This window comes from Heliangelus exortis, chromosome 3 (assembly GCF_036169615.1).
Source record: "Heliangelus exortis chromosome 3, bHelExo1.hap1, whole genome shotgun sequence".
Taxonomy (NCBI): Eukaryota; Metazoa; Chordata; class Aves; order Apodiformes; family Trochilidae; genus Heliangelus; species Heliangelus exortis.
In genome coordinates this window covers 25,914,238-25,941,121 of record NC_092424.1, presented here as the reverse complement: position 1 = coordinate 25,941,121, position 26,884 = coordinate 25,914,238, and the positions used below count along the sequence as shown (strand labels likewise).

The 26,884-nt window shown below is 43.8% G+C and overlaps 2 protein-coding genes across 2 annotated transcripts; one reads left to right on the top strand and one right to left on the bottom strand.

Annotated features, from left to right (window-relative positions):
- The first annotated feature begins 6,490 nt into the window (after nt 1–6,490).
- On the top strand, nt 6,491–8,338 carry LOC139794311 (uncharacterized). Its single transcript, XM_071739709.1, has 2 exons — nt 6,491–7,219; nt 7,328–8,338. The coding sequence occupies exons 1-2, from the start codon at nt 7,125–7,127 to the stop codon at nt 8,280–8,282; spliced, it is 1,050 nt and encodes a 349-aa protein (XP_071595810.1). The 5' UTR covers nt 6,491–7,124; the 3' UTR covers nt 8,283–8,338.
- A 2,962-nt stretch (nt 8,339–11,300) lies between these two features.
- On the bottom strand, nt 11,301–24,034 carry MTARC2 (mitochondrial amidoxime reducing component 2). Its single transcript, XM_071739708.1, has 7 exons — nt 23,680–24,034; nt 23,360–23,533; nt 19,765–19,927; nt 15,578–15,718; nt 14,515–14,576; nt 14,355–14,426; nt 11,301–13,818 (listed from the first exon to the last, which is right to left on the bottom strand). The coding sequence occupies exons 1-7, from the start codon at nt 23,952–23,954 to the stop codon at nt 13,689–13,691; spliced, it is 1,017 nt and encodes a 338-aa protein (XP_071595809.1). The 5' UTR covers nt 23,955–24,034; the 3' UTR covers nt 11,301–13,688.
- Between the last annotated feature and the right edge of the window lie 2,850 nt (nt 24,035–26,884).

The window sequence follows — 26,884 nt, the reverse complement described above, 5'->3', positions numbered from 1 at the left end:
GGAGGACAGTTTTGCAACTGGCTTTTGTATGTCCCTGAAGTTCCTGCTCTGAGTGTGAAGGAGAAGCTCCACATGACCATCGGCGATTTGTTCAGCTTCAGAGGAGTATCAGAGCCCAGGCACAATGTGTCAGTCCCTCTGCCTCCCCAGCTAAGTAAAGGTTTATTTGGGGCAGGGGAATGCTGCCTACTCCCAGCTGAGGGCCCAGGCTCAGCCTGGAGCAGGGCTTCCCGCACCATCTGCTGTACCCGACTGCCCTCTACCTGACGGCACCGGACGCACAGCACGCAGCTCTTCGGGCGGCCCAGACCCATCCCGCTCCTCCCACAGCAACACTGGTAGTTATAAAAAATAAGAAGAAATGAACCCAGCCCTTACGACATAACATCTTTAGTTTCTCAAGAGCCATGCCACAATGCCCCGAGTTAGGAAAATATGCCTTTGGAAATGTTTATAAATTCTGATTTAATATTACACAGCTTCTTGCAGCCATGAACCAGGACAAATACTTCCAGGATTTATTACATCCTTTCCTCCAGGACCCTAAGCAATTGTACTTCATTAATTCAGCAGTTAGAGAGCACCAATCAGAAGCACGATAATTTTGCATTCAGGATTCCTAAGATGCATACTGCTTTCCACAAAGATTTAGGTCAGAAAACAGAAAGATGAGTCTCTAAATATGCTTACCCATTTGCATGGGATAATAACATGCACAGAACATTCCCCCTTGCAGAGAGCTGCTAAGGTCAGTTTCTTCCTGCTCCCTGATGTTAAGAATTACTTCCCACTTTTGTAGCAGTAAATACTTGTTCTTCAGCTTATATCCTGGTTAGGACAGCTGTTCTCCCTGCCTTACTGCAAGGGTTGGTTTAAATGACAGAAATATTTCTTCAATACCTCTGCTAACAGTGACCTTCTAGGGTGCCTCCTGTAAACATATCTTTGGACAGACCAACATGCAGAGTGAAGAAATTTCCCTTCACCCCAGCCCCACTCACAAACACCCAGATTTGCCTTGATTCTGCTTCCGTGCAAATCCATGAAAGAGTTTTACAAGTTACATTATTTCCCTTTGCTATGTAATTCCTTAAAGCAAATTTCCCACAAAGAGAGCCTCAGTTGTATTGGTAGCAGGTTGGTGTCAGAGTTACATGCAGTTCTCCTCCAGAAAGGCATTGGAAAAGGAGAGACCAAGAGTTTCTTACACATTTTCTCAGGGCCTCTCAGAGCAGGTCTATTCACGTGGCAAGAGCTCTTCAAATGCTTGCCTGAAGACATGAATGGAAGCTGGAAGAAAGCAGGTAGCCTTTCTGTTCCATAGCTGCTTCCTAGGTTCCCATTCTTCCTCCTGGGAGACTGGTGTGCCCAAGGAAGGGTGTAAGCTGAGGAGGAGAGCCAGCCCACCTTTTGCATGCAGTTAGCAAGTTCATGGAAGCAGAACCAGAAAGGAGAACTTGTGAACACTGTGTCAGCTCTGAAGTGCTAGGGAATTGAAAAATAGCAAGCCTACATTGTATCAACACTGCAGTGAACGGGTACCGAACAGGGCCCACTTTTATTTAGTTCTACGCTCTACAGGCTGCTTAGAATTTATTGCAAATTAAACTGTTTACTGTACAAGGCAATTTGCAAGTGCTCTCATGATAACAAGTTGTTTTACCATTCATTTTTCAAGTATTAAAAAACCATCAAAACAATATTAATTGAATGCTACCTATGCCCTTCTATATCCTCAAAGACATTTACACATCTTTAAGTAATTGAGAAATGACCCAAACTGTTTCCATCTGATGGGTCATTACAGTTCTACAATACCCACTGGAAAATGCATTTTAACAGCGGTTTGACAATAATGTATTTGAAGCTACACAAAAAATGGTGGAGTGTATAGACTAGTGCTTCAATTGATTTGAAATATGGTCTACCATTTGTCTTGGGTGCATTAACACAGTCTGTTTTACCAATACATTTGTATTTATGATGACTAAGAGCAGATTATAGTTGTTAAAATTTGTCCTCCTGACATGAAAACACTACTTTGTCATTAATACATTTTGTAGTATAAACTATGATGTCAGGTCAATGTAAAGGGTAACAACTTTCCTAAAGTATGCACACATAATTTTTTTTAAAGCTATTGAGCCTAATGGAATAACAAAGGTCATAATAACAAACCATTACAGCTTTGGTCTTGGCAACTATGTCCGCATAAGAATCCTCCAAGAAACAATCATCATTTCTCCAATGTTATGGCATTAGGACGACAGGAATGGTTCACAAATGAGTCATGTGAGCCCAGAAACGCAGTAGCTATGTGAAAGCTGAGCAATCAATTACTCATTTGTTTACCGAGCGCTTTCTCAGCTGACATTAACCAGAACATCTTAAAAAGAACTTTACAGCTGTCCTTGGCTGTCCCATTAGGCTGTGCTCAGAGGCTGAAAAGATTGTTTAATTTCTCTGTAAGTAAGCTGGTATTTTTATTGAAAAAAGAACAACATTCGGACTAATTAACTGGGTTCAACCTGAGATCCAGCAGGTGTCAAAATATCAAAGAGCCAGGGCTGGGGTGATGATAAGATGGGAGACTGGGGCAGGGTAAAGCACATTCAAGCAACTAAAATACAGCTCTTGCTCAGTACATGAAATACCCTCCTGTACATTATGTACTGAGGATACATATACACATTTTATCACATTAATGCAAGTAATTAATCTGCCCTAACTGGCAAAATTACATTTTTCCCATTCTGTAGTAACAGTTTACTCTGTGCCCTAAGAAAGTTGTTATAGTGAAATCTTCAACCACAATTGAGTAAGATTTAAAGAGGTTTAAATACCAGGGAAAACTTCAATACAAAAAGAACTGAGAAAATCTGGACATAAACACAGTGCAATCAAGTGCCAAAGTAAGCACATAAAAAGAGATGATCTGACCAGAGCTAATTTTCTTTCAAACATTTTCCCCTACATGATAAAATTGATGAGGAACACTAAAGCTTAGGATAAAGACAGACAGCAGAATAATATTTATACATAGGACTCCAATAAATTGTATCTGCACTCCATTAATATTTCTAGACAAAATAAAACTGAGGAAAAATGAAATAGTAAAATCTTTAATTGACATTCCTATTGTGTTCAGCCCTAAATGCTCAACATGCCATCTGCAATACTAAAAAGGAAGTCATCCAACTGTAGCTGTAGATTCTGATTTTACAAAATTGCTAGCTAATGAAAAAAATAACCTTAACCTTTTGATACTTGCTCTGATCAATCAAGCTTCAGTTTAATTTTGTTTTCTTCTTCAGACTAAATGCAAAAAATGTGTGCATGCTTTAGGAAGCATTTCAACCTTCACATTGAACCACATCTATTACTAGAAATAAAGGCAGTAAAAACTACTCTGTTTTAACAGCAATCCTTTAAAAGGGTTGTTAAGTTTCTAGGGTTTGTAGTAAGAATTCACATTCTGGCAAGAATAGAGTCCAACAGAATTTGAGAGGTGGTGATGCCACTGTGAAATCTACTCACTGAAACAAGAAAAATTTCACCTTTTGTATGCTTACCTAGCATGTGTAAACAGGCTTTACCTGCCCTATCTTACACATGGTTCCTGAACTCAGTGTATCTCTCCTCCACCATTGATAAAAACAACTAAATAAAAGCAACAAACTCTAACACCTACTGGAAGAGCCACTGGCTTTGCTGGAATGCCTTGCTAGCCAGAGAAATGCTTGGAGGGGACCCAGGAGTCCTACTTTTACTTCTTTCCCTGGTTACACCTAACAATACTGACCCTTCAAATAGTTTATAACTGAGCACAGCTCAATCTTCGTACTCTATGAAGAAAGCAAATGTCAATCCATCCATGACAAAGACAAAATACAGGAGACTCAGAAAGGCTGCACAGGGTCACTTTCGGAAGAGCTAGGAACAGCATCCCTGTCAAAACAAAAGTCTCATCCATTTCATTCCACTGCTTTCCTCTAAAAGATTATGACAGACCGATAAGCTATAGCCTACTTTTAGGTAAAATCCCACCTGTCTGCTTTCACCGGTGGGCAGATTAAGTGATAAACATTATAAAAGTAAAAGTGAACAAGAATATTGGCTCTGCTGCATTAACCACTGCAAAGAGGAAATTCAGAAGAACTGGGATTCCCATCATGCAGCTACAGTCAGAAAACAGATGGATAAAATGTGCACCTCAGCACCCTTCCCATACATTTATCTCTATTACCACAAGCTACTTTTCAAGATACTTAACCATCTAATACAGCAGTCTGTGTTTAAGGAATCTAGACAATATTGCTTTTGATAGATATACCTCTAATGCAATCATCTTATCTTTCTAGATGAGACTATCACTTGAGAATTATGGGTGGGTGGGTTTTTTGTTTTATTATTTTGTAGTTGGTGGTGGTGGTTTTTGGGGGGTTTTCTTGATATTTTGGGTTTTGGGCTTTTGGGGGTTTTATGTGGCTGCAGACATGAGTTTAGGGATGGAGAGGTACAAAACACACAACATAAAGATACGGAGATGATCAAAATATAAAAACCCATAAAGTGGTCATGTAAATCTAGACTCTTAAAAAAAAACAACCTGATTTTAAAAACTTTTTAACATTTCAGTTTAATTCAGTATAATTTCAGAGCTATTATACAAGAAATGCACTGTTATACATATATACACAATTATTGGAAGCACTGTTCATTTGCACAAAGTCTGACCTAATTTTTCAGATCAAAGAATGAAGCAGTCATGAGTACAAAGTGAGAGATATCAGTCACAGAAGGTTAAACGTCAGATATCCTCAAGAGTTTTCACCTTTTGAATATATAAGTAGAAGTCCTATCTTCAATGGGCAGCACACCTTTTTATGCAGTTAGTTGTAAAATTGGTTCCACATATTAATTAATTTTCAATGGTGCAGATGACTGGACATTGTTATTTCTCATATAATTCTAATAAGTTAATGGAACCCACTAATGAGACATTACCAGGAAAACAAAATTTTCTTAATTTCTGGAAAATGGCACTGACACCCACTCCTGCTACCACACTGCATGGTGGTTCCTGACTTTGAGAAGTCCTAAAGGTATAGCCTCAGCATGAAGCCTACTTTTTAATTTCTTTGGAAATGCAAAATGTGGAAATGCAAATCTCTTTAGACAGACACATCCCATTCTGCTTATAAACAAGAGAGGTGGCTGGACAGGACAACCCAGGGTCTCCAAGGACACTCAGAAAAGACCCCGATCCCAGGAGAGAGATGACTGGGGTTTTTTTTAACATTGAATTCCCCTAAGGAGCCAGAACCCTTTGAGGGATCTTTAAAAGATCTCACCCTTCAGAATGACAACGTTGGGCAGAGGGACTGTCCAGGTGACTGTTGGGGTGCTGCAGAACCCACACACAGCTTGAATGTCAGAGGTGAAGGCAGCCACCTTGGCAGCAGCCCTCGGCACCGAAGGGGGTCAGGGCAAGGAAAGAGCTGAGACTCAGCATCTGAAGATACAGCAAACAGTGGAAAAGGATGGTTAAAGAACTTCAACTATCATTTCTTTTGCTTTTCAAACAGTCCAGCAGGAACTTAAGATCTATATAATTCACACACATTTTTAATACTTCAAGCAGTCTGGCAGTTGGAACGATTGGGAAGGGGCTTTCAATTTGTCTGAAATGAAGGTGTGAGTGACTGAAGCTTGCCAGCACAGTGCCCCTCAAGTTCTTGAGTCTTCAGAGGGTTAGGACAGCTTTCCAACAAAATGATGGAAGGAGAAAACAAGCGTGGCTGCCCGCCTGGCACTGCAGGGACCATTGGTGAATTCGCCCTTCCCTGTGTTCAGAGGCCTAGTCACTGCCATTTTGAGCATGTCCTTGTCCTTTTAGCTGTTCTCAGGATGGAGGCCTGTCCTTGTCAACGTGCAGATGAAACAAGTGTTGGAAAAAAACATTCAAGAGAACTCATACCTGGGTTTAGCAATCCCCTTCTGCTAGAGAGCAATGAGGGGACCCATCTTACTGGGCAAGTAATGCAGAGAAATTGTGCAGCCCTGCAGCTGCAACCAAAATGTCCTTCCTTGTGCCCATCACCCAGAGTCCAGTGGGGCTGTAGAAAGGAAAATCTCTGATTGTTTTAAAATGAAACTGCAGACTGGCCCCAAAATTGGTAAGCACAGAGCGATCTGGTACTATGAGTGAGTGCCAGTGGCAGCGGATGGGGCTGGAGCAAAATGTCTCTCCCTCCCCCCGTGTTTGGCTTCTCCCTGTTGGAGGAGGCCTGGCCCAGAGGGGTGGGACACTCTCACCCAGGGCTTGCCACTGACAACACAGATCCTGCCTGCAGCTCCCAGCAGCACACACTGGAAGGCAGCCAGCATGGGCAGGCGTCATCCAGCCATGGGCAGGCCCCGCCAACTGATGCCACCACGTTCCCTCTAGCAGAAGGCCTCTGCGAGGCATCAGGAGTGGGGATGGACACGCAGTCACGGACACACATTGTGGGGGATCAAGCCAGAGCAGCAGAAACGTAGAAGTTGAAGACAAGAAACAGTGTTTTCTTTTCTCACCTGATGATGTGGGCCTGCCCACAGGGGTGACATGCAGGGTGACATAGAGTGGTGACTGTGATGTCAGTGGGTGACAGGTTGCCACCTCAGGCCTGTTGCCATTTATCTTTGGAACCTGGCAGAGTACTGCCCAGTCTGGCTCCTGAGTCCGACCGAGAATGTCTGCAAGGTCTGGAGGGTTGAGTGAGGCTTCTCCTGGTGCTGGGTGGTGCTTTGGGGGCTGCTGTCAGCAGCTCTGGGTGCCTGGCCCAGAGTCAAACCCTCATTTGTTTCTCGGGCCCTGGCTGGTTCAGGCAGCCAGGCACCGCGAGGTGTGCTTGCAGCAGCAGAGATGAGCTGTGCGGGCACGTGTCCACTCCCAGCAGCCATAGGGCTTGTGGAGCTGGGAGGTTGCCCTTCTCGAGCGGCCTGTGCTTTTCTTCCTCCTCTCCTTTCCCTGGGACAGGGAGTGACTGTGGCTTCTTCCATTTGCAGTGCATGACGCTCGCCACTGCAGCAGCTCCTCATCCTCGGTGTCCCCAAGCTCACTGGAGGGTGCAGGGAGCATGGCCACCGAGAGCAAGTGGAGCTGCCCCTTCTGCTGCAGCACTCAAAAAGATGCCGCCAACCTCCTGCCTCGCCTCCACCAAGCTTGCTTTAGGTGTGCAGTACACGGCGCACTGCAGCAGCGTGTCTGCCCCCTGTGCGTGTTGGAGACGACCTCCATCTTGATCTCCACACAGGCAGATAACGATTTTGTTTTGTTCAGCCTCCCAGGTCCTGCAGAGCCACCAGATGGAGACCAGCAGGATGAGCAGGGTGTTGTGAGTCTGAGGCTCGGGGCTCAGGTGGGTGGCTTCCCTGCTGATGTCTGGGCTGACTTCTTCAAGAGCCACCCAAATAACATCAGGCCCCTGCTGCCATGGCTGAGATCACAGCTTAGGGTGGTCCTTGAAGAGCAGTGGTGGCATCTGATGATGTGGGAGGCCAGGCTTGTGGGCTGCCTGTGCCTCTATGGTCTGGACGTGGGGGTGTTGGCACGGACGCTGGAGACCAGGCTGCAAGAACACACACGGCCATTCGTCCTGCGCCTCATCACCGCGGCCCTGTGCCTGTGTGGCGCAGGCATACACCAGTACGTGGCCCAGAAGGACACCTCTGCTTCCCGGGGGGAGGACAACAGCCCCGAAGCCACCACCAGCCCCCTGGGGGAGGAAACTGATGACTGCAGCCTGGCCGCCTCCAGCACCCCTGCAGGCTCAGATGGGGAGGAGGAAGCCAGCACGTCAAAGGCAGCCCTCCCCAGGGATCCCGGCCATACCCCACCTGTGCCCCTCAAAGCAGAGAAGGAGCAGCCCCAGCTGGAGCTGCAGGAGGCAGCAGCACCAGGTGCCTCTTCTGTCTGGGGAAGGAATGGCTGGCTTGAGGCAACCCAGTGGCCTCGAAAGAGGAGAGCTTCCAGCCCACTGGAGTCTCTCCCACCCTTCAAGAGGCCGCACCTTGCAGGTAGCCCCCGCATCTCCTCTGGGGCAACTGCCACGCCCCACCCGGCCTGGTCCAGCGTCTCTGCAGGATCCCAGGTGGCAGCAGGGACAAGTGTCCCTCCTGGATGGGGCAGGAAGGACTTTTCCGGGGAGCCCCAGCGCCCTCCAAAGAGGAGGGCTTCCAGCCCCCTCAACTGTTCCTTGCCCTGCAAGAAGCCGTGCCTCCTGCAGTGGCACTAGCAGGGCTGCTGTGCTTTTTTCTTCTTGGAAAGGAAAATAAATTTCTCTTTCTTTGACACAGTCTCTGGATGCTTCTCTCTACCACTTCTCCTGGTGCCTTTTCCTGGTCCCCACACCCCACCATGATGGGGCACGACAATGGGCTCCCTGAGCCATAGGGTCATGTTGGCAGCACCTCCTCCCACACAAAACCCTGCAGCAGCCTCACACACAGTACAGGAGATGCATTCATCAAAGAGCCACCAAACTTCCCCCATCAAATTCCCAACCAAACTCATTCCCACAGAAATCGCTGGTTTAACAACATAAGAAAGTGACATGGCTGGGAGATGGAGCACTATAGAAAGACATGCATAGATGAATAAATGCAAAAAGACACAGCTTTTCTACTGCTTGAAGGTGAGAGGCTAGGAATTTTGTTTTAGTCTTTTGGGTTTTTTTCTTTTAAAGTTAAAAAAAATTGTATTTTAACACATCTGTGCAAATAAAGAAATTGTAATTTTATGTCGCCCTCTTGAACCGCATATGAGAATAAAAGCTTTAAGTTAGTGACAGCAATGCATTACATAGGCAAGCTAAATAACTAGGGCTTTGAGGGGAAATAAGATACCAAGGCAAGAGGGCTGCCTCTTCTTAGTTCCTGGTATAGTTGGGGTTCAATCTCATAGAATCATAGAATTGGCTGGGTTGGAAGGGACCTCTGAGATCATCAAGTCCAACCTTTGATCCACTACCACCGTGGTTACCAGACCATGGCACTGAGTGCCACATCCAGTCTCTTTTTAAATATCTCCAGGGATGGAGAATCCACTACTTCCCTGGGCAGCCCATTCCAATGCTTGATCACCCTCTTGGTAAAGAAATTCTTTCTAATGTCCAACCTAAACCTCTTCTGGCACAACTTGAGACCGTGCCCTCTTGTCTTGCTGAGGGTTGCCTGGGAAAAGAGACCAACCCCCACCTGGCTACAACCTCCTTTCAGGGAGTTGTAGAGAGTGATGAGGTCTCCTCTGAGCCTCCTCTTCTCCAGGCTGAACACCCCTCAGCCTCACCTCACAGGACTTGTGCTGGAGTCCCTTCACCAGCCTAGGTGCCCTCTTTTGGACCCGCTCCAGGACGTCAATATCCTTCCTGAACTGAGGGGCCCAGAACTGGACACAGTACTCGAGGTGTGGCCTCACCAGTGCTGAGTACAGGGGCAGAATCGCTTCCTTGGACCTGCTGGCCACACAGTTCCTGATACAGGCCAGGATGCCATTGGCCTTCTTGGCCCCCTGGGCACACTGCTGGCTCATGTTCAGCTTCCTGTCAATCCAGACTCCCAGGTCCCTTTCTGTCTGGCTGCTCTCAGCCACTCTGTGCCCAGCCTGGAGCTCCCCATGGGATTGTTGTGGCCAAAGGGCAGGACCCAGCACTTGGCCATGTTGAACCTCATCCCATTGGAATCAGCCCAACTCTCCAGTCTGTCCAGGTCCCTCTGCAGAGTAGTGGATTCTCCATCCCTGGAGATATTTAAAAAGAGACTGGATGTGGCACTCAGTGCCATGGTCTGGTAACTGCAGCGGGAGTGGATCAAGGGTCAGATTTGATGATCTCTGAAGTACCTTCCAACCCAGCCAATTCTATGATTCAATGATTCTATGACAGCTGAGGGAAACAAAAGTTTATGTCACCTCCCTTGTGCAAATTAGAGGCAGGTTGATATCCTGCCCTACCTTACATGAACCCAAGGAATGGAGAGTTAATATTGGCTACCAAACTGCACAACTGTAAACAGCACACACTGCACAACAGTGGAAGATTTTCAATTTGAGGATGTAAAGGCCTCTTAAAAAAACCTGGAACATTGTTGTTATTCTTGACCTCTCCTGTGATCTCCTTGTAGCCCAACTATTCACTACATTTTTTGATCTTCTATTAAAAACCTTAAGTTTTCAAAGAATATTAGGAAGTGCCCTGTGGGCAATGGTATGTGGAGACAAATGAAAAAGATACTCTTTGAGTTTGGATCTAATGTCTAATGGTTCTTTTTCTTCAGTTAAGAGAAGACAACACTCTCTAACCCAGCTGGTTTCTTTCAGTCTTAAACTTCTATGAGTAAAATCTTGATAAAATGAAGAGATTTAACCATCACTTTTTAGTTATGCCAAGGTGATATAGACAGGTCTGTCAAGAACTGTCCATGACTTTGCATGTAATCACACAAGGCTCTCATAATCCTTCAAAATCTCTGGAAGACAAACCTCCATTAACAGCAGATGCAGAGTTGTTTTGGAGTTTTAACAGTGAAGAGGCTCTGAGGGTCAGCACATCAATGAAGCAGAGTGATTTCTTCATTCCTGTTGTCTAGTCCCTAAAGAAAGTGAACAGCCAGCTGGTGAACAAGCAGTGACAGGCTGTGAGGGCAATTTTGTGCAGTAGAGGAGATAGAATTCTACTGTACAGTACTGGTCCTAGAAGGAGGAGATACTCCTCAGCTAGGTATCTGCTGTGTAATGGTCCAAGAAAAAAGGGGAGATGGTTTAGCCTTACAGAGGGTGAGAAAACAGGTTCCTACCCAAACTTCCAAATGCCATGCTACCACCTTCTCTGTGTCTGTGGTCTGCATGGGAAGTCTCTGCCTGCTGTACAGCTCAGGCTACAATCACTTGGACTTGGATTTCCTTAAGTCAATGTGATAAGCTGTTGCTCACTGGGGAATGTGACATGCCTCAGGCTTTTTCCCTATTTTCCTGTCTATGGAAAAAAAGAAGATAGTCTGTAAACATCTTTTTCTTCATGTAGATCATAAGAGAGGGAAAATGTAGTCTGAAGACCCATTACATCTGATGGTTTTGCTCTCTTACGTGCATGGCTTCCTCTGGTTAACTGCATATTGACCTAAACTTAGAGGTTAGATTAAAAATAAATAAATAAAAATAAAAAAAATCATTACCATATATGATGTCCTGGAAAAAGCAGCAGAAGTTAGATGAAAAAACCAGAACGTTCACAAGTTTTACACTACAAGAATCTGTGTTCAGTAGAAGTTAATACCTTTATTTAATTCCTCTAGAGTTAAAACAATTTGAGTTTGGAGTACACAATTTTAAAAAGTTTCATGATAGTCACATTTTCAGTCAGTCATTTTCTTAAATCTCTTTGGAAAAATCAAATACAATCCCTACAGTTAGAGCAGCCCAACACACACATGAAGATTATGTGTATTGTAATGTTTGTAAGCTTCGCACAGTGGCCCTCTTTCCATCACATAACAGACTTAAGTGGCATTTGTGAAATGCGCTGTACTCAGGTGCACACCTATTTCAGGATTCTAGCCAAATTCTTCCATGGGGCTTTTACAGGGATAAATCAGGGCTTTAGATTTATTTTTTCTTAGCAGGAATACAGATGCAGTTTCTCACTGGAAAAAACAAACCCATTTCCACATTAGCCCAATCTATGATAGCCTTAACAACTAAGCAACATGATCTATGCCATAAAATTTATGCTACATAAATCCTAATGTGGTGCTAAAACAATGCTGAAAAAATATGCTGGGCTAGAGGCAAAAGAATTGGCTCTCTTCTGACTTCATGAAGAGACACACACTTAACTAATTGTTTTGGCAAGTCAGCAGGCTGCCTTTGCTTAATACCATTAGGAATCCACAAGCTTTCAGCTCTAACAGTAAGGATCTTCAACATACAATTTTTAAAAATTAACCTCAAAATTATTTTCTTTTTAAAAAGATGCTTTTTCTCTCACTTCCTCCCACTAGTTGTTGTGTCAGGTAGAAGAATGGACAAGCACACAGCCTGCAGTCCTCACTGGGCACTTGTATGTCACATGAAAACTTTAGACTTGCAGAGCACTCTCCTAATGAAAAGATATTCAGAGCAACTCCTGAAGTCATAAAAAAAAAACTTCCTTCCCCATATGCCTGCATCAGGCTTTCCACATACATCAATCTAGATTTGCTCAAAAGGACAACAGTTCTTCATCTTACAGGTTTGAGTTTTGAGCATGCAACAAAATTCCAACTTCAGATTAACAGAAAACAAAGAATCTAAACACCAAACTGGATCATGATTTGTCCTTCTTCAGACTTAATTAAGATTCCTCTTTTGGGCTACTTTAACACTAGGTCTAGTAATCCATGACAAAGCAACACGCAGTCAAACATTTGAAAGATGGCAGGCTTTTGTCTTCAAGTCCACTTTTTTTTAATAAATAAATTGTGTAACATTTAAAGACATTAGTGCTATCATACAACTAATTTCCTCCCCTTTCTTATACTGTATAAAATATAGCAGAAAATATAATCATCACACAAATGGCTGACATTTTGTTTAGGACAGGGGTGTGGTGGGCAACCAGAGATCTAAATGAGTAACCAATAAGTATATTAAGATGCTCAGGCTAAAACTGCAGCCTCCCCAATACCTGCTTAGCAGTCTTTCTATAGTAAGAGGCTCACCAAGCCAGAGAGGAATCACACATGAACAAGGAATCCCAGTAATATTTGCCTGGACATCAGTCTGAGCATGGCAGGCTCAGAATCAGATCACTCCCAACACCTTTTCATCCCTTCCAATGTGCATCAAGTCTCTGATCCAGCAAATACTTAATTCTTTTAGTCCTGGAAGTTCTACACTGATGCATTAGCAAATGCACCACTACTCTACAGCCTAGAAGTTACGGTGTGCTTCACAGAAGAAAAGAAACAGTTGTTCATATTTTGTCAAGCAAAGGTAAAACTAAATGAACCCCTCAGTTTTACAGATTGTTAGCTTCTATATTAAAGAACCATTTAGCCAGCTCAAAAACCTCTCCTTCTGATATTTCTCAAAAAAGAGGAGCCATCTCCAGGAAATGACTGCAGGGTAAGAAACATTGTAAGGAGTACCTGCAGACAAAAATAGGGTAAGATGCTTAGGACCAAAGAATGGTGGAATCTAAAACAGTCTTGTCATGGGCACCCACCTGTAAAGGCAGCTCTGTGATCAACACACTTCATACATTTGGCACGACTTCTTGGGGTTCTTTAGAGGCACTGAGTGTATCTAATGCACAAAGCACAATGCAAAGCCCTCGTATATGATTTTGGATTGTTATATTGAGTTTAAACTAAACTTTTAGGAGGTGTAATACTCACAGCAGTACTGTAAAGTCTGTCTTGGATTAGAGTTTATTATATCACAGCCTCCAGAAAAAATTAAAGCCATGGTAGCTACAGGCATGCTAAGGAGATGACACAATCTGAAATGATTGGCACTTCATAGCCTCAGACCCCCCTGCACCTTACAAAGGAACGTAACACAAAAAATACGGCAAAGACTAAGAAAAAGTTATGCTGGTGACAGTGTCGATGGGAAAATAATTTGAATATCAAAGTGAAAAGTCATCTTCCGATCAAAATCTCTCTCATGACTGGACCATCTTGTACACGGGGTCTCCAACTCGGATTGTTCCAGTTTTGTCAACAGCAAAGTATCTTCCAAAGAGAGGGCTGGATTTGTATATGTGTCGCTCGGATGGGTCACATAAGCGGTAACTGCAGAGAGAGCACTTCTTTAGAAGCAGTGAGAGCAAATTATAAACATCAAAATAACAGTGATGAGAAAGAGGACATATGAGTAGTGATGTCCTCTTTTGGTCACCATACTAGAATACAAGCTAAATAAACATTACAACTTAAAAAGCCTAAGAAGTTAAAATGGAGACAAATAGCCTGACTGTATTCACACACTCGTCTATAATACACACACAAGAGACTTTATAAGAAGAAATGCCAAAAAGTCAGACCAAAGCTGCAAAGTCAGACCTTTAAATAACTGTTATCCCAGGTATTCACCCTAGCAGAGATGAAAGAGAGGGAAGGTAAAGTCTGCAAGAAAGAAGAGAGTTATTCCTCAATTTTCTTACCATACAGAAATGCAGAAAGTAGAATGGCAGCCAATACAGACCTTTACATTGCATTATGACATCCCACACATAAATCAAACCACTTCTAAAACACTATTTTAACATCTGTTGGGATCTAGCATAAGTCCACTCGCACAGTCTAAGAAGCACTGGTATTTTTCCAACCTTTTCAATGTTTCCAGGGGCTCCTTCCTGTCCAGGATTCCAGTGTCTGGGTTAACAGTTGTTAAAATACACCTGCAATGACAGACAGCACCAAGTCAATACCAGTTTCTTATTATAAATCTCTATACATCTATATAAAATAATGGTCCCAAATATTTACCTGGCACAGCACACTGTCCCTTTCAATTCCACATCACCAATTAGAATATCCTTCCAGGTGTCCTAAAGAGATGGTAAACATTATGCACAGATTAGACATATCCACATATGTGCAACCATTTCTCCAGGAGCGGCACAGTCATTCCTTGAAGAAGCAGTATGATTCCAGATGGTAACCTTTACTTGCACCTCCAAAATAAATACCATTATGTTACTATTTCAATGAAAAATCTACTGTCACTGCATTCATCCAGTTCACAATCCACTAGTAATTATTGCTGGAGAGAAAGATGCAGAATTAATAAATCCCATTCTGCAACTTGCACTTGTCTGAACATAAAGCAAGCTTATTCTTACTGTATGTATGATGATGTGATCTGTGACCCTGGCAATTCAGCATATTTGAAGAAAAAATTTTAGTAGACATTCTTGCTTCTCACCTACACAAGATTCCTATTGCAATCCTTCCTGAAACAGAAAACCCCATTCCCATTTCAGGAACTTAACAGATTTAGGAAAACATCAGCTCTATACAGAGAAAATTATTTGCCATAGTGGCAATAGGACATTAAAAACACTTAAAGCCATTATCACCAGTTCACTTCATCATCAGGTACCTTCCCAGACAAAGTTTTATGAAATACCAAAGTATTGTCAGAGACTGCAGAACTGCAAGGGTAAGTTTTACTTTTACACCACTGACTTTAAAAGAGCACACTGTCAATTTATAAATTCTTCATTTGTGTCAGTAAGTGATTATTATAGCATGCATAGCTTTCCCTATTTTACTCTTAAAGATGAGTTTCCAGTAGCAGTTTGTCATTTAAATACACTTTGTCCTTTGCTAGGCTAAATAAGCATTCTCAGACCTGTTTCTTCCCCTCAGTGTTTAGCAGGTACCAACATGAGCAGAAACTCTCTCCCTGGAATCCAGATTAAAAAAAAAAAAAAAAATTAAACCAGAGAATAGCTGCTTTCCCCATCCTTCACTATCACACAAGGAAATTGAGTTACAATGAAATATAACCAAGCTTTCAAAAAGGTGTTTAAGACAGCTACTATACCTCCTCAAAAGGACCGCAATCTGTCACAAGAATATTTGGTCTGAAATTTTCCATCTTAACTTTCTTCTCCAGTCTGGTATTTAGATCTTCTAGTGAAGCTTCTGAGATCATCAAGACTGGGCTACAGTCAGGATAGGCAACCTACATAAACAAACCAACAAAACCTGAAGTTCCTGTAAGAGCATAGGAGCAAAGTTAATGAAAGACAGTGATGTTGGAACCAGTGGTCACACATGAGCCATCTACAAACCTGCTGAACTTCTCTTGTTGACTGTAATCAAGTAGTTTTTCTATTCAATGAGTATGTCTTATTAGAACACCAGAGGTAGCTTCAAACACAGAACAGCAATACTAAATTGCAACAGTCCATTTCCAAGTCTAACTTACTTGCAAGTCAGAGGGCTGCCATTTTAGTAAACAAGGCCAATAAACTTTAATTTTAAAGGAAAACTCCTGTATGGGCTAGTTCCATAATAAAATACCACACCAGAAATAAAACAACAACAAAACCAAACAAAAAACCCAATTCTTGTAATTTCTCCAGTTTTAGTGTTTAGCCTTTCTCCCTTTTCTAATATAATCCTTTCCCTTGCCTCAGACATGCCTTTACAACAAGAAGACTGTTGAAATAAATATACAAACAATTCTGCCCTCTTTTTATGTGAGATTCCTCAATGTGATGCCTCCTAATCAGACACCCCTTTTGCTGAAACCTAGTCTCTGGATTGGTCTCAGTGCCCTGACATATTAAATGTATCTGGATTGTCTCGGTGCTCTTACATACTAAATGCATTTGCGTAAAGGTCCATGAATACATCTCTTTGTGCAAGAATAAGCAAAAATCGATGCACTACAGGTAATAACATCACATCAGTAAGGGAACATATTTATAATCTGCATTTGCTTAAAAATATTACATGCATCAGGTACAGTTCAAACCACCTTCACATGAGAGTCATTCAGACAAAAAAGAAGCGCATCAGTGGCTTCAAGGATACAAGCATGCCCAAGTACAGCATCTCCTTTACCTACCTACAGTAACGTTCTCCAACTTTCTCTAACCTTCGAGCCTCTCCCACCGAAAAAGAGAGAGATGAAACTTCTAACCTTCTGTGGATTATAATTCCTAGGCCCTGGGTTAAGCATTGCTCCTTTAAACACAGTAGGAGGTAACAACTCCCATATGTACAGTCCTAGACCTATCAAGGGATAGGAAACAGAGGCTTTCTGAGGTAGCAGGACACTCCCTTTATGATTCAATTGCTCTTCGTCTTAGTTTCACTGCCCTTAATCTGGAGTTGGAGACTTTCCACAGAAAGCAAAGAGCACAGCAGACTCTGAACTGGTAACAGTCTTGGAAGTACTAACAGAAGGCCAAGTTGGTATCTGTGATGCCAGCTGCTCACCCATGTTGAAAAACATGGAGCTCAGTTTGGCTCCAGCTACGTCGAATAAAGACCAAACAAGAGCAGACAGATAAACGTCTGGGAGTCCAGGGAAGTCCCCACTGACTGGAAAAGGGGAAACATAGCCCCCATTTTCAAAAAGGGAAAGAAGGAAGATCCAAGGAACTACAGGCTGATCACTCTCACCTCTGTGTCCAGTAAGATCATGGAGCAGATCCTCCTGTAGGCACTGCTGGAGCAGAAGAATAATGAAGAGGTGACTGGGTTTAATCAACAGGGCTTCACTAAGGGCAAATCGTGCCTGACAAACCTTTTGGCCTTCTATGAAAAGGTCACAGGAACAACAGACAACGGAAGAGCAACCAGGATAATTTACCTGGACCTGAGCAAAGCCTTCGACACAGTCCCACACAACATGCTGGTCTCCAAGCTGGTAAAACATGGGTTTGATAGATGGACCACTCAGTGGATTAAGAACTGGCTTGACGGCCACACCCAAAGAGAGGATGTCAGTGGGTCCATGTCCAAGTGGAGGCCAGTGACAAGTGGAGTCCCTCAGTGATCAGTACTGGGACCAGTCTTGTTAAAAATCTTTGTTGGTGACATGAATGGTGGCATTAAGTGCACCCTCAGCAAGTTCACTGATGACCCCAAGCTGTATGGTGCAGCTGACACATTGGAGGGAAGGGCTGCCATCCAGAGGGATCTTGACAGGCTGGAGAGATGGGCCCATGCCAGCCTCATGAAGTTCAACAAGACCAAGTGCAAGGTCCTGAATCTGGATCAAGGCAATCCCAAACACTGATATAGGCTGGGCAGTGACTGGCTTGAGAGCAGCCCTGAGGAAAAGGACTTGGGGGTGCTGGTGGATGAGAAGTTCAACAGGAGCTGTCAGTGTACACCTGCAGCCCAGAAAGCCAACGGGGTCCTTGGCTGCATCAAGAGAAGTGTGGCCAGCAGGTCAAGGGAGGTGATTCTCTCCCTCTGCTCTGCTCTTGTGAAACCCCACCTGGAGTACTGTGTCCAGGTCTGGAGCCCCTTTTCCAGGAGGGACATGGACATGCTGGAACGTGTCCAGAGAAGGGCCATGAGGATGATCAGAGGGCTGGAGCACCTCTCCTGTTGTTTTACTGATTGAGGATGGTAGTGAAACTTTTTCAGAGTGAAAAAAGAGTAGACATGTTTTGCTGGTGATAACTAAAAACTACAACCAAATAAGAAAAGTACGGAACAAAGCACCTAAAGCAGACAGATAGAAAACATACAGGGTAATGCATCAAATCATTACTACGTAAGAGAAGGGACAGTGATTAAGAGAGCCACATTACCACTTGCATACGTTGCCATCATCCAGATCTGCAGTCACTGGGGAGCCCTGGTTGCAGTGAGGATTTGGAGAACCCTTCCCAGAAAGTAGGAAAATCCTACACAGTGTGTCCACCCATAGGTGAGGCATCCAAAGTTGCTGCAAGGGGGTCCAGCCTTATATAGTTAACAACCTGCAAGTCAGGATGACTTTGCATATTACACTATGTGGAGACATCTGGTTCATCTTCTGACCACCCATGACCAGGACGGGGCCAGAGTCCAGGGTGTGGTTGGCAGGGTTTCCTTAATATACTCTCTTTCAACAAATCAAGTAATTTGTTTTTTATAAACGATGTTTTTAATGATTAATACAAGGATACAATGTCAGTTATTTTTTATATACAAGGACACAGTCTCAATTATTTTTGCTGTTTCCATACAAGGCAACACTGGCCTGGGCCCATTGTCCAAGCCTCAGCACTACCAGACAAGGAGAGGACTCACCTATGGTTCAGCTCTGGCTTGGGCCTATTGTCCAAGCCTTAGCACTACACCTATGAAGACAGAGTGAGAGAGTTGGGGTTTTTCAGTCTGGAGAGGAGAAGGCTCCAAGGAGACCTTATTGTAGCCTTTCAGTATCTAAAGGGGGCCTACAAGAGAGCTGGTGATGGACTTTTTAGGATGTCAGGTAGTGACAGGACTGGGGGGATGGATTCAAACTAGAGGAGGGTAGATTTAGATTGGAAGTTAGGAAGAAGTTCTTCACCATGAGGGTCTTGAGATACTGGAACAGGTTGCCCAGAGATGTGGTGGAAGCCCCATCCCTGGAAGTTTTTTAAGTTTTTAAGTTTTTCCAAGCTGGACAGGGCTCTGAGCAACCTGATCTAGTGGGAGGTGACCCTGCCCATAGCAGGGGGGTTGGAACTACCTGATCTTAAAGGTCCCTTCCAACCCTGAAAATTCTCTGATTCTATGAAATTTGCTTAATGTGGAAAAAGGCTTCCTTAGCTTTTCTTTTATTTCCCTTCTTTTCTCCAACAGATGATGTTGCAGGTATGGCTAATTAGTTAAATGACAGCAGCCAATCACTTGATTCTCTAAAAGGCTAGTCCCATCTTTTGATAGGTGAAGATCCTGTTCACTTTCCCTAGAAGGTGTGCTGGACCTTCTCCCTACAGTGAAGATGCCTGCTTGAGCAATGGCTCCTGACAAGGAAGAAAAGGGATACCCAGCCTCACTCATTGAAGGGTAATAAATATCTAATCCCTATACAGGAATTCTTAGCTTTTAAGTCTTTAGGATCCTTACAAAACTGCAGTCATTGTATTATCATATTGCCTATACATATGATTTTAATCACTGCTGTAGAACTAGTATAAGACCTACTGGTATGTAGGATAGAATGGGCAGGTTTCAGTAGGTGGGTGGGAAATGGTTAAAAAAATACTTCTGATAAAAGGAACACTCATTTACCTCATCTGTGGTTCGAAAAAGGTTTATGACATCCTTTGACTTTCTTGGCACCATGGAGGGCTCAAAGTGCACCAGTCGATATGGTTCTGAATTCAGGAAATTGGTGAGCCACTGAGCCACTTCATCTCCACAGTCTCTGCCTTGGATATCCTGTCCAAACACCCTAAAGGTCACAAACACATCAGCAAGTTAGCTAGAAGGCTGAAGGCTCAAACTTTTTAATTATTTAAAAGCAAACAATCTGTATTCATTTGTAGCAAGGTACAGTAAACAAACCACACAGATTATAATGAGGTGGAAGTTGGTCTCTGAATTTGGAATATGGATCTTTCTCAGTGTGCAACCTCCCTGTGGCCACCTTATTTTGGAAACCAAGTAACATGGACACAGCCAGATGATAGCAGCTGGGGAGAGAATGAGCCATTAAAATAGACTTCAGGTACCCAGAGCTACCTGTCACATCAATGACCAGTAAAAAGCACATTTTCAAGCAAGAAAGGTCTGTTGCTGCATTTGCATGCAACTGAAACACCAAGAGATCTTTATGCATAAATCAACTAAAAGGGAATTAATTAAAAAAAAATTAACAATAACTTAAAAGGATGTGGTTGGTTACTGCAACTGACATTTACAAATATTAATTGTAAATGTCCCTGATTGTTAAGGAAGCTCCCCTTCAGGTATTTTGTGATGTAAATATTTAGCCAGAGCTGAGTGAAACTTTTAAACTCAAACTTAGCATATCAGTATCTTCAGAGAGGTTAAAGATTTTTAAAGGAAATTAAGTTCATGGGTCATAAGAACTCACTGGTGGCAGAATACAAACAAGTTTATGCAAGGAAGACTTTCCTGGAAAGAACCAGTAAACCTCAACTCAACTTTTCAGTAAACTTTAATACCAGCCATGAATAAATTTACTACTCTCTTCAAAGTAGCAATTTTCACCCAAATGCCCTGCAGTTTCCTCTGCCTCTGCAATGAAACTCTGGACAGCCTGAGGCACAGAGATGCCCAGGCTGTTCATCTAGCCTGAGCCCAGCTCCTAGGAGTCCTCCTTTACTCATGAGGGAAGAGATGCATTGTCAGGGTGCCTGCAGCAATATCTCTGCTCTGCTTGCTGGGATCCCTGTACCAACTTTGGGGCAGGGCTTGGGATTCAAGATCATTGCTCCAGACAGAATTCAACTACTTTTTCCTCTATTCTCTCAGTCCCTACATGCCTTCTGACTGGCAAGACATTAGAGGTGAGGGTCTTATATCTTCCTAACTAACATTTTCAACCCATGAAGCAACTCTGTCCTGAGCATCCTGTCCATCCATGTGGACAGATCATGCAGTTGAGGTACTGCAACACATACTGACAAAGAGCACACATGGAGAGCACAAGGGCTCTTAAATAGAGGGCTATGGAAATAGCTCAATTTGTACAATGGCTTCAGTCCTACATTCAACTCCTCCAAACACAGGATTTTTAAATATCCACATAAAATCTGCAACTGGACTTGGCAGTTTTAAAGATTACCATCTGCACGACCTTTTGCAGCCAAATACACAACTGCAATTAGCTCTAAACTGCTGTTTACAAGCCAGCACCAATCTGAAGGCATCATGTTCACCCAGTGGCAGAATAAATGCAAGCCTGTGCAGAAGAGGCACTTGCCAGCAGCGCATGCCATGCAGTAATACAGCTGCTCCCATGCACAAGCTAGAAGGGGAGAGTCTCAGAGCAAAAACCACATCTTCATTTGCCTGAATAGTGTACTACTCCCAAAACTCATTCTAATGAACAGCTGAGTGGATCAAAAAGAACCATCCTTGAACTGACAAATGGCAAGTTATTTAAGCACAGCAGAGTTATACAAATCCTCAGGATTCCTCCTTAAAAGTAGCAGGCAACTTTTAAATGCAGGTATACTATAGGCATTGCTCATTACACGTCCTATGACACCAAATACAGTACCAGACAACTTGGTAATTTTTAAAGGTCATTGACAGGTATCTAACTTTTGCTTATTTGTGTTACTGAATTCCATCAATTTTAAAACCAGAGAGTACAATCATATACTAAAGCAAAAAGAAAAAAAAAAAGAAAAACAAGTCACTAAGATCTGAAATGGGAAAATCCAAGATAGTTTTTCATTATTAAAATGCATTTAGTCTAACTTTTTTTCTAAAGGCAGAACAAACTTTAGAAAAATAACATCTTGAAAACCACGTTTTTGTAGTGTATGACTAACATAGTCACATTATAGATAGATTTTCTTTGAAACACTGTTCTGTTTCTCCATGAAAAACGTTTTAATTTGTAACTTGCACTTGTCTTGTCTAAACAGAGGTACTAAGCTATGTTGATCAAGAGTTTCCACTGCAAGAGTTATTCTAAAAGCTAATGAATGCAATTCCTTTCCAGCTCTCTTCTAGTTTTAATTGTAGCAGCTGAGATTTTAACCTTGTCTGCTATCCAAATGAAAAATACCTACCAGTATCTTTGTAGGGGCTAATACCATTTAGTTACTAAATAGTCCTCTATATAAAACTACATTTTAACAGGGCAAAGGTTTATTGCTTACTCTTGTGAGTTTTCCAGCACAGATTTCAATACATGGATAAAGTAACTAGGCCTGTACAGTTAAATGGCTTAGTTTTTAACACACTCACCTCTCACCCCACTAAGACAGCACCTGCAAGGATGAGCTGCTGTCTGCAGATGCCTAGCTTTCCCCTGTGGCCACAGAACTAGTCTTGGACAAGCAAATTACTAATTTAGGCACCTCAGTTAAATGCCTACAGACAGGGGTGAGGGTATCTAAACCCCGACATCTCAAAAACTCCAAATAGAGTGTTTACAAAAACATTGATGCATATACTGATGGTGACTAAGAAATATCAATATGCTTCACTGAGGCTCTGAGATGCAATTGCTCGTGCAAGCAAAAATTAAAACACTGGAAGTAAACACAATTGAGTAAACATGACAGAGTAGGAAGACTGAATATCACAGTTCATTTGGCATATGTGTAACATATGTTTTTTGAACATCGTGTCATTTTTACCAAGTTGTTTTCACCAGTGTTTAGCAGATTAAAACTAAACATTTTGCTGTGACAAGTCAATCCTGGCATTCAGTGTAACACGTGGCAGAGAAATTCACATTATGGTTTGGGTTGCAAAGAAACTTTAAAGATGACCTTGTCCAACCCCCCTGCCATGGCCAGGGACATCTTCAACTAGATGAGGTTGTTCAAAGTCCACCCAACCTGGCCTGGCACCTTTCCAAAGGTGAGGCAGCCACAGCTTCCATGGGCAACACGTTCCTGTATTGCACCACCTTCCTCATAAAAAAATTCTTCCAATTAAAATCCATTGCCCCAGTCAGAACAGTCCCCAGTCTTAAGTCTCCACGACATTATGCAGACAGGAAGACAGAATCCCACAGAAAAGTAGCAGAGGCACCAACCTTTCACCCTCCCATTTCTATACAAGCAAACACAAACCACGCCATCTTCAAAAGCAGGAGCACGTAAGTGAGAGGCCGTATCTACAGAGAAGGGAGGGGAAAACAAAACAAAACAAAACAAAACACCTTCTTCAGTACCTGCAGGTCTTCACGGGATTTTTCTTGGGGAGCTTTATGGGCAAGTACAGCTCCTTCATATCTGGGGCTTCCAAGATTAAGTGTCCATTTTCACAGTAGACGGTAATGAGAACAAGACGCGGCTCCTGACGAGCTGTAACCATGTGCCCGTCTTCCCTGGTCACAAGCCAAAACCTGCGGAGTGACAGGAGGCAGGAAAACCTTGAACAACGTTAAAAGGACGGTGCCGGGAGCAAGGCGCCCTCGCAGTGCCGGGCCAGGCCGCACCACGTGGTACCGCGTCTCGCTCCGGCTCCCCAGCCCACCCCACCCCGCCGTACCTGTCCCGCAAGTCGCCGCTCCGCAGCCCCATCGGTGTCACCTGCGCCTGCCCCACTGCCACCCCCCGGCACGACTTCACCGGGTACACGACGAGCCTCAACACCGTGCCCACCCGCTGCAGCCGCCGCCGCCGCCGCCGCGCAGCCCTTCGGCCGGCCCATCCCCAGGCTCCCCCAAAGAGAGCGCCCAGCGCCAGCAGCGCCGCAGCCCCCCACAGCCAGCCCGGCCGCCCCGCCGGCAGCCACCGGCCCAGCGTACCCTGCAGTCCCACCATAGCGACCGCGCCCGGGAGGCGGTGGCGACAGCGGATGACAGGGGCGGAGCCGGGGGCGGGCCAAGGACGGGCGAGCGGGCTGGCGGGTGGGCTGGGGGCCGCTTCCTTCGGACCCGCTGCACCTGGGACCCCCACGGCCCCATTAGCGGCGGCCTCGGAGGGAGCCGGCGCCTGCCTCACTTCCGCCGGGCGGGACTTTGGGGGGAAGACACTGCTAATACAGCGTGGAAAATGAAAGCCGGAATACACGCGGTCTGTGTCCAGTTTGATGAAATACAGGCAGCAGATGCGTTACTGTTAGTTTCTGGGGTTTTTTTGAAAGCAATGTGGCAGGGAGAGAACGATCTGTGTAGAAATGTAGGAGTTATGTGAAATTCAGCTGTTTGGCTTGACAGAGAAGAAAGGGAAACAGCTGGAGCGAAGAGGTGGTGTGGGGGGCAGCAAATGGCAGTGCCTGAGGTTGGGGCAGGGCGTCCGGGACCGCTTGGCTGCCTTGGGGCACCTGCCCACACCAGCTGCCTGGGACCATCTTCCCTCCAAGTTTCTGTCTCGTCAGCAGGGTCGCAGGTTTGGGGTGCCCAGCTGCAAAGCAAATGGGACATGATGGCAGATGCTGGAGTGTCCAACAGCACTTGGTATAGGTCTCTCCTTACAGACAAAGCTAAAACCCGGGCTGCTGATTTTTTCCAGCAACCGTGTTCAGGCTTGCAGGTGGTTGAACTCACTAATTGAAATTTTTAGGATCATTGTGCCATGACCAAAATCTCAGCAGACAGAAGATGGGGAAGATCAGCCTGGCCTGAGGGATTACTGGAATTACTTTATCAACAGCATCCTGGCTGACAAGAATGCTGAAGATGTGGCTCCTGGGGGGCCTCTCCGACAAGTGTGTCTCAATGGCCAAAGCAAGAAGGGCTGCCCACATCCATCTCGCCTCAAGAAGTAGGCTTGATTACAGGCCAGGATCAGAAAATATTCCTGTTAATGGGAATCATCATACCTGGCAAAAAGTGCAGTGGGATTCATGACAGCATGCTGGTACATGAACACAATGTGATGCATGTCAGAAGTAAGGGCAGCACCAGCAGATCCATCTGTGTTGGCAAGCCCTCCAAAGCTCTGATCTTCCTCATGGGCAAGAATGGGGTTCATGCATGTATGGGCCTGAAAGCGTGAAGCAAATAGTGCCAAAGAGGCAGACATCTTTCTGAAGAGATGGAGCAGAGAATGGAAATAAACCTTTTTTTTTCTCATGTATTTACCTGCTTCTTCTAGTTGGGCGATGCTGGGCAGGCAGTGGTGCTGGGACACTGATACTCTACCTGACCAGCTGCAATGACAAAGGGAGTCAAATCACCATCAGGATGTTTGGTATTACTTGACTGGTCTCCCAGTACTTGCTCCCTGTTATTCTCATTTTACTGACTGATTAGATTAATTGGAACAAAGGCCTCTGATAACACTATCTTAGAGATGTTACTGTTTTAAGTTAGCTCCTGAAACACAAAGAGACTGCATTTAGAAAGGAGACATTGCTTTATTCCATTGTGCACAGAATTGGGCACTCAGGCAACAGTTCCCAAATCGAGTGCACCATCGCTCACAGAACTTCCCATTAGCTACGGAAGAATAGTTCCAAACATATTTACATAAGGCATTGTTTAACCTTTACCCATATCAGGGAGAACAATCCCTTTGTCCTCTTATTCAACACTTTGCTGTTTAAATCATACCCTAAATGCCATTAATGGGTTTTGAGACCTTCCTCTTTCTACAATCAGGCCACAAACGCTATGGATAAATAGGATTTACTTTTGATTTTCAATTTGTCCCTGGAACAAGCCAGTTCATTCTAGAAATTTACTGTTGATCAGCAAGACCTTGACCCACTGATGGATTGTGTGGGAAGCAGGTGCACAGATAGTCTGCCAACTGTCTGCTTACCTTTTACACCACTTGCAACCCCTCTTATGCTGCTTTACTAAGCAAATTGAGGGGGTTATGAGGTAAATTACCTGTTTTGGGTCAGTGGCATGGGATCTTCTGAGGGTTGCTTCCTTTCTATCCTGCTTAGCCAAACTCTGGCCTCAAGATCATGAGAGTCCCTGTCTTCCATACCCTGGGACTAAACTGCTGCTTTGACCAGATCTCCTGCACCACCTTCAAATCAGCAACCCACTGAGTCAAAAATAATTACTCGTGATGACTTTTATGATGCTGCCACAGACACAAGAGGAGAGCCAGCTCTGCTGAGCAGAATGAGAGCACTATCACGGTCTCAGTTAATCTTGTCATTTAATATGGAGTCTGTTTTTAAATTTAATTGAATTCACACAGAGCCCTTTTAATCTGGAACCACACACCCACAGGATTAGAAAAATGCTTTAAGTGGAACCAGACATCTAACAAATTGGCAAATGTTGAATAAATCTGCAATGACTGTCTGATTAGTAAGCACTATTTGATAAGCAGTGCAAATAAATGTAATTTTAAGGGAAAAAACACAAAACCACAAACTGTTTTTCAAATCTGACAATAGAAGCAACACATCAAATGAAATAAATAAATGAGGAAAATAAAAAGTTAATATTTATGCTGGCCAAGGTTTTTATAAAAACAAAGGCATTCCTAATGAACACTGCTTCTTTTCACAAGCTTAAGGCAAAAATTAATAACTACCTCCTGTGTTTTCTTGAGCACTGGTAGTATTCTTGACTGTGCAAATCACAAAGTGCAGAAAGCTTTTGTCCTCCAAAGTTCAGTCTAAGAAGCATCAAAATGGCAGGATATACAATAAAAGAAAATCATTCTGGATGATTTACTGCTTGCTCCATTCTTCACGGGGTGCCAGAAAAACAGGTCCGGAGTGAATATATACTTTAACAGTGTGAGAATTTGGATATAACATAATGATGTTGTGAGTAGCTACA

Bases quoted from the DNA above. Each gene is read 5' to 3' on its own strand.
- LOC139794311 (XM_071739709.1), top strand. From the start codon at position 7,125: ATGGCCACCGAGAGCAAGTGGAGCTGCCCCTTCTGCTGCAGCACTCAA. The intron at 7,220-7,327 runs GTGTGCAGTACA...TGTTTTGTTCAG, and splicing joins CTCCACCAAGCTTGCTTTAG to CCTCCCAGGTCCTGCAGAGC.
- MTARC2 (XM_071739708.1), bottom strand. From the start codon at position 23,954: ATGGTGGGACTGCAGGGTACGCTGGGCCGGTGGCTGCCGGCGGGGCGG. The intron at 23,534-23,679 runs GTACGGCGGGGT...GTCACTCCGCAG, and splicing joins AGCGGCGACTTGCGGGACAG to GTTTTGGCTTGTGACCAGGG. The intron at 19,928-23,359 runs GTACTGAAGAAG...TGTGACCTTTAG, and splicing joins AATCCCGTGAAGACCTGCAG to GGTGTTTGGACAGGATATCC.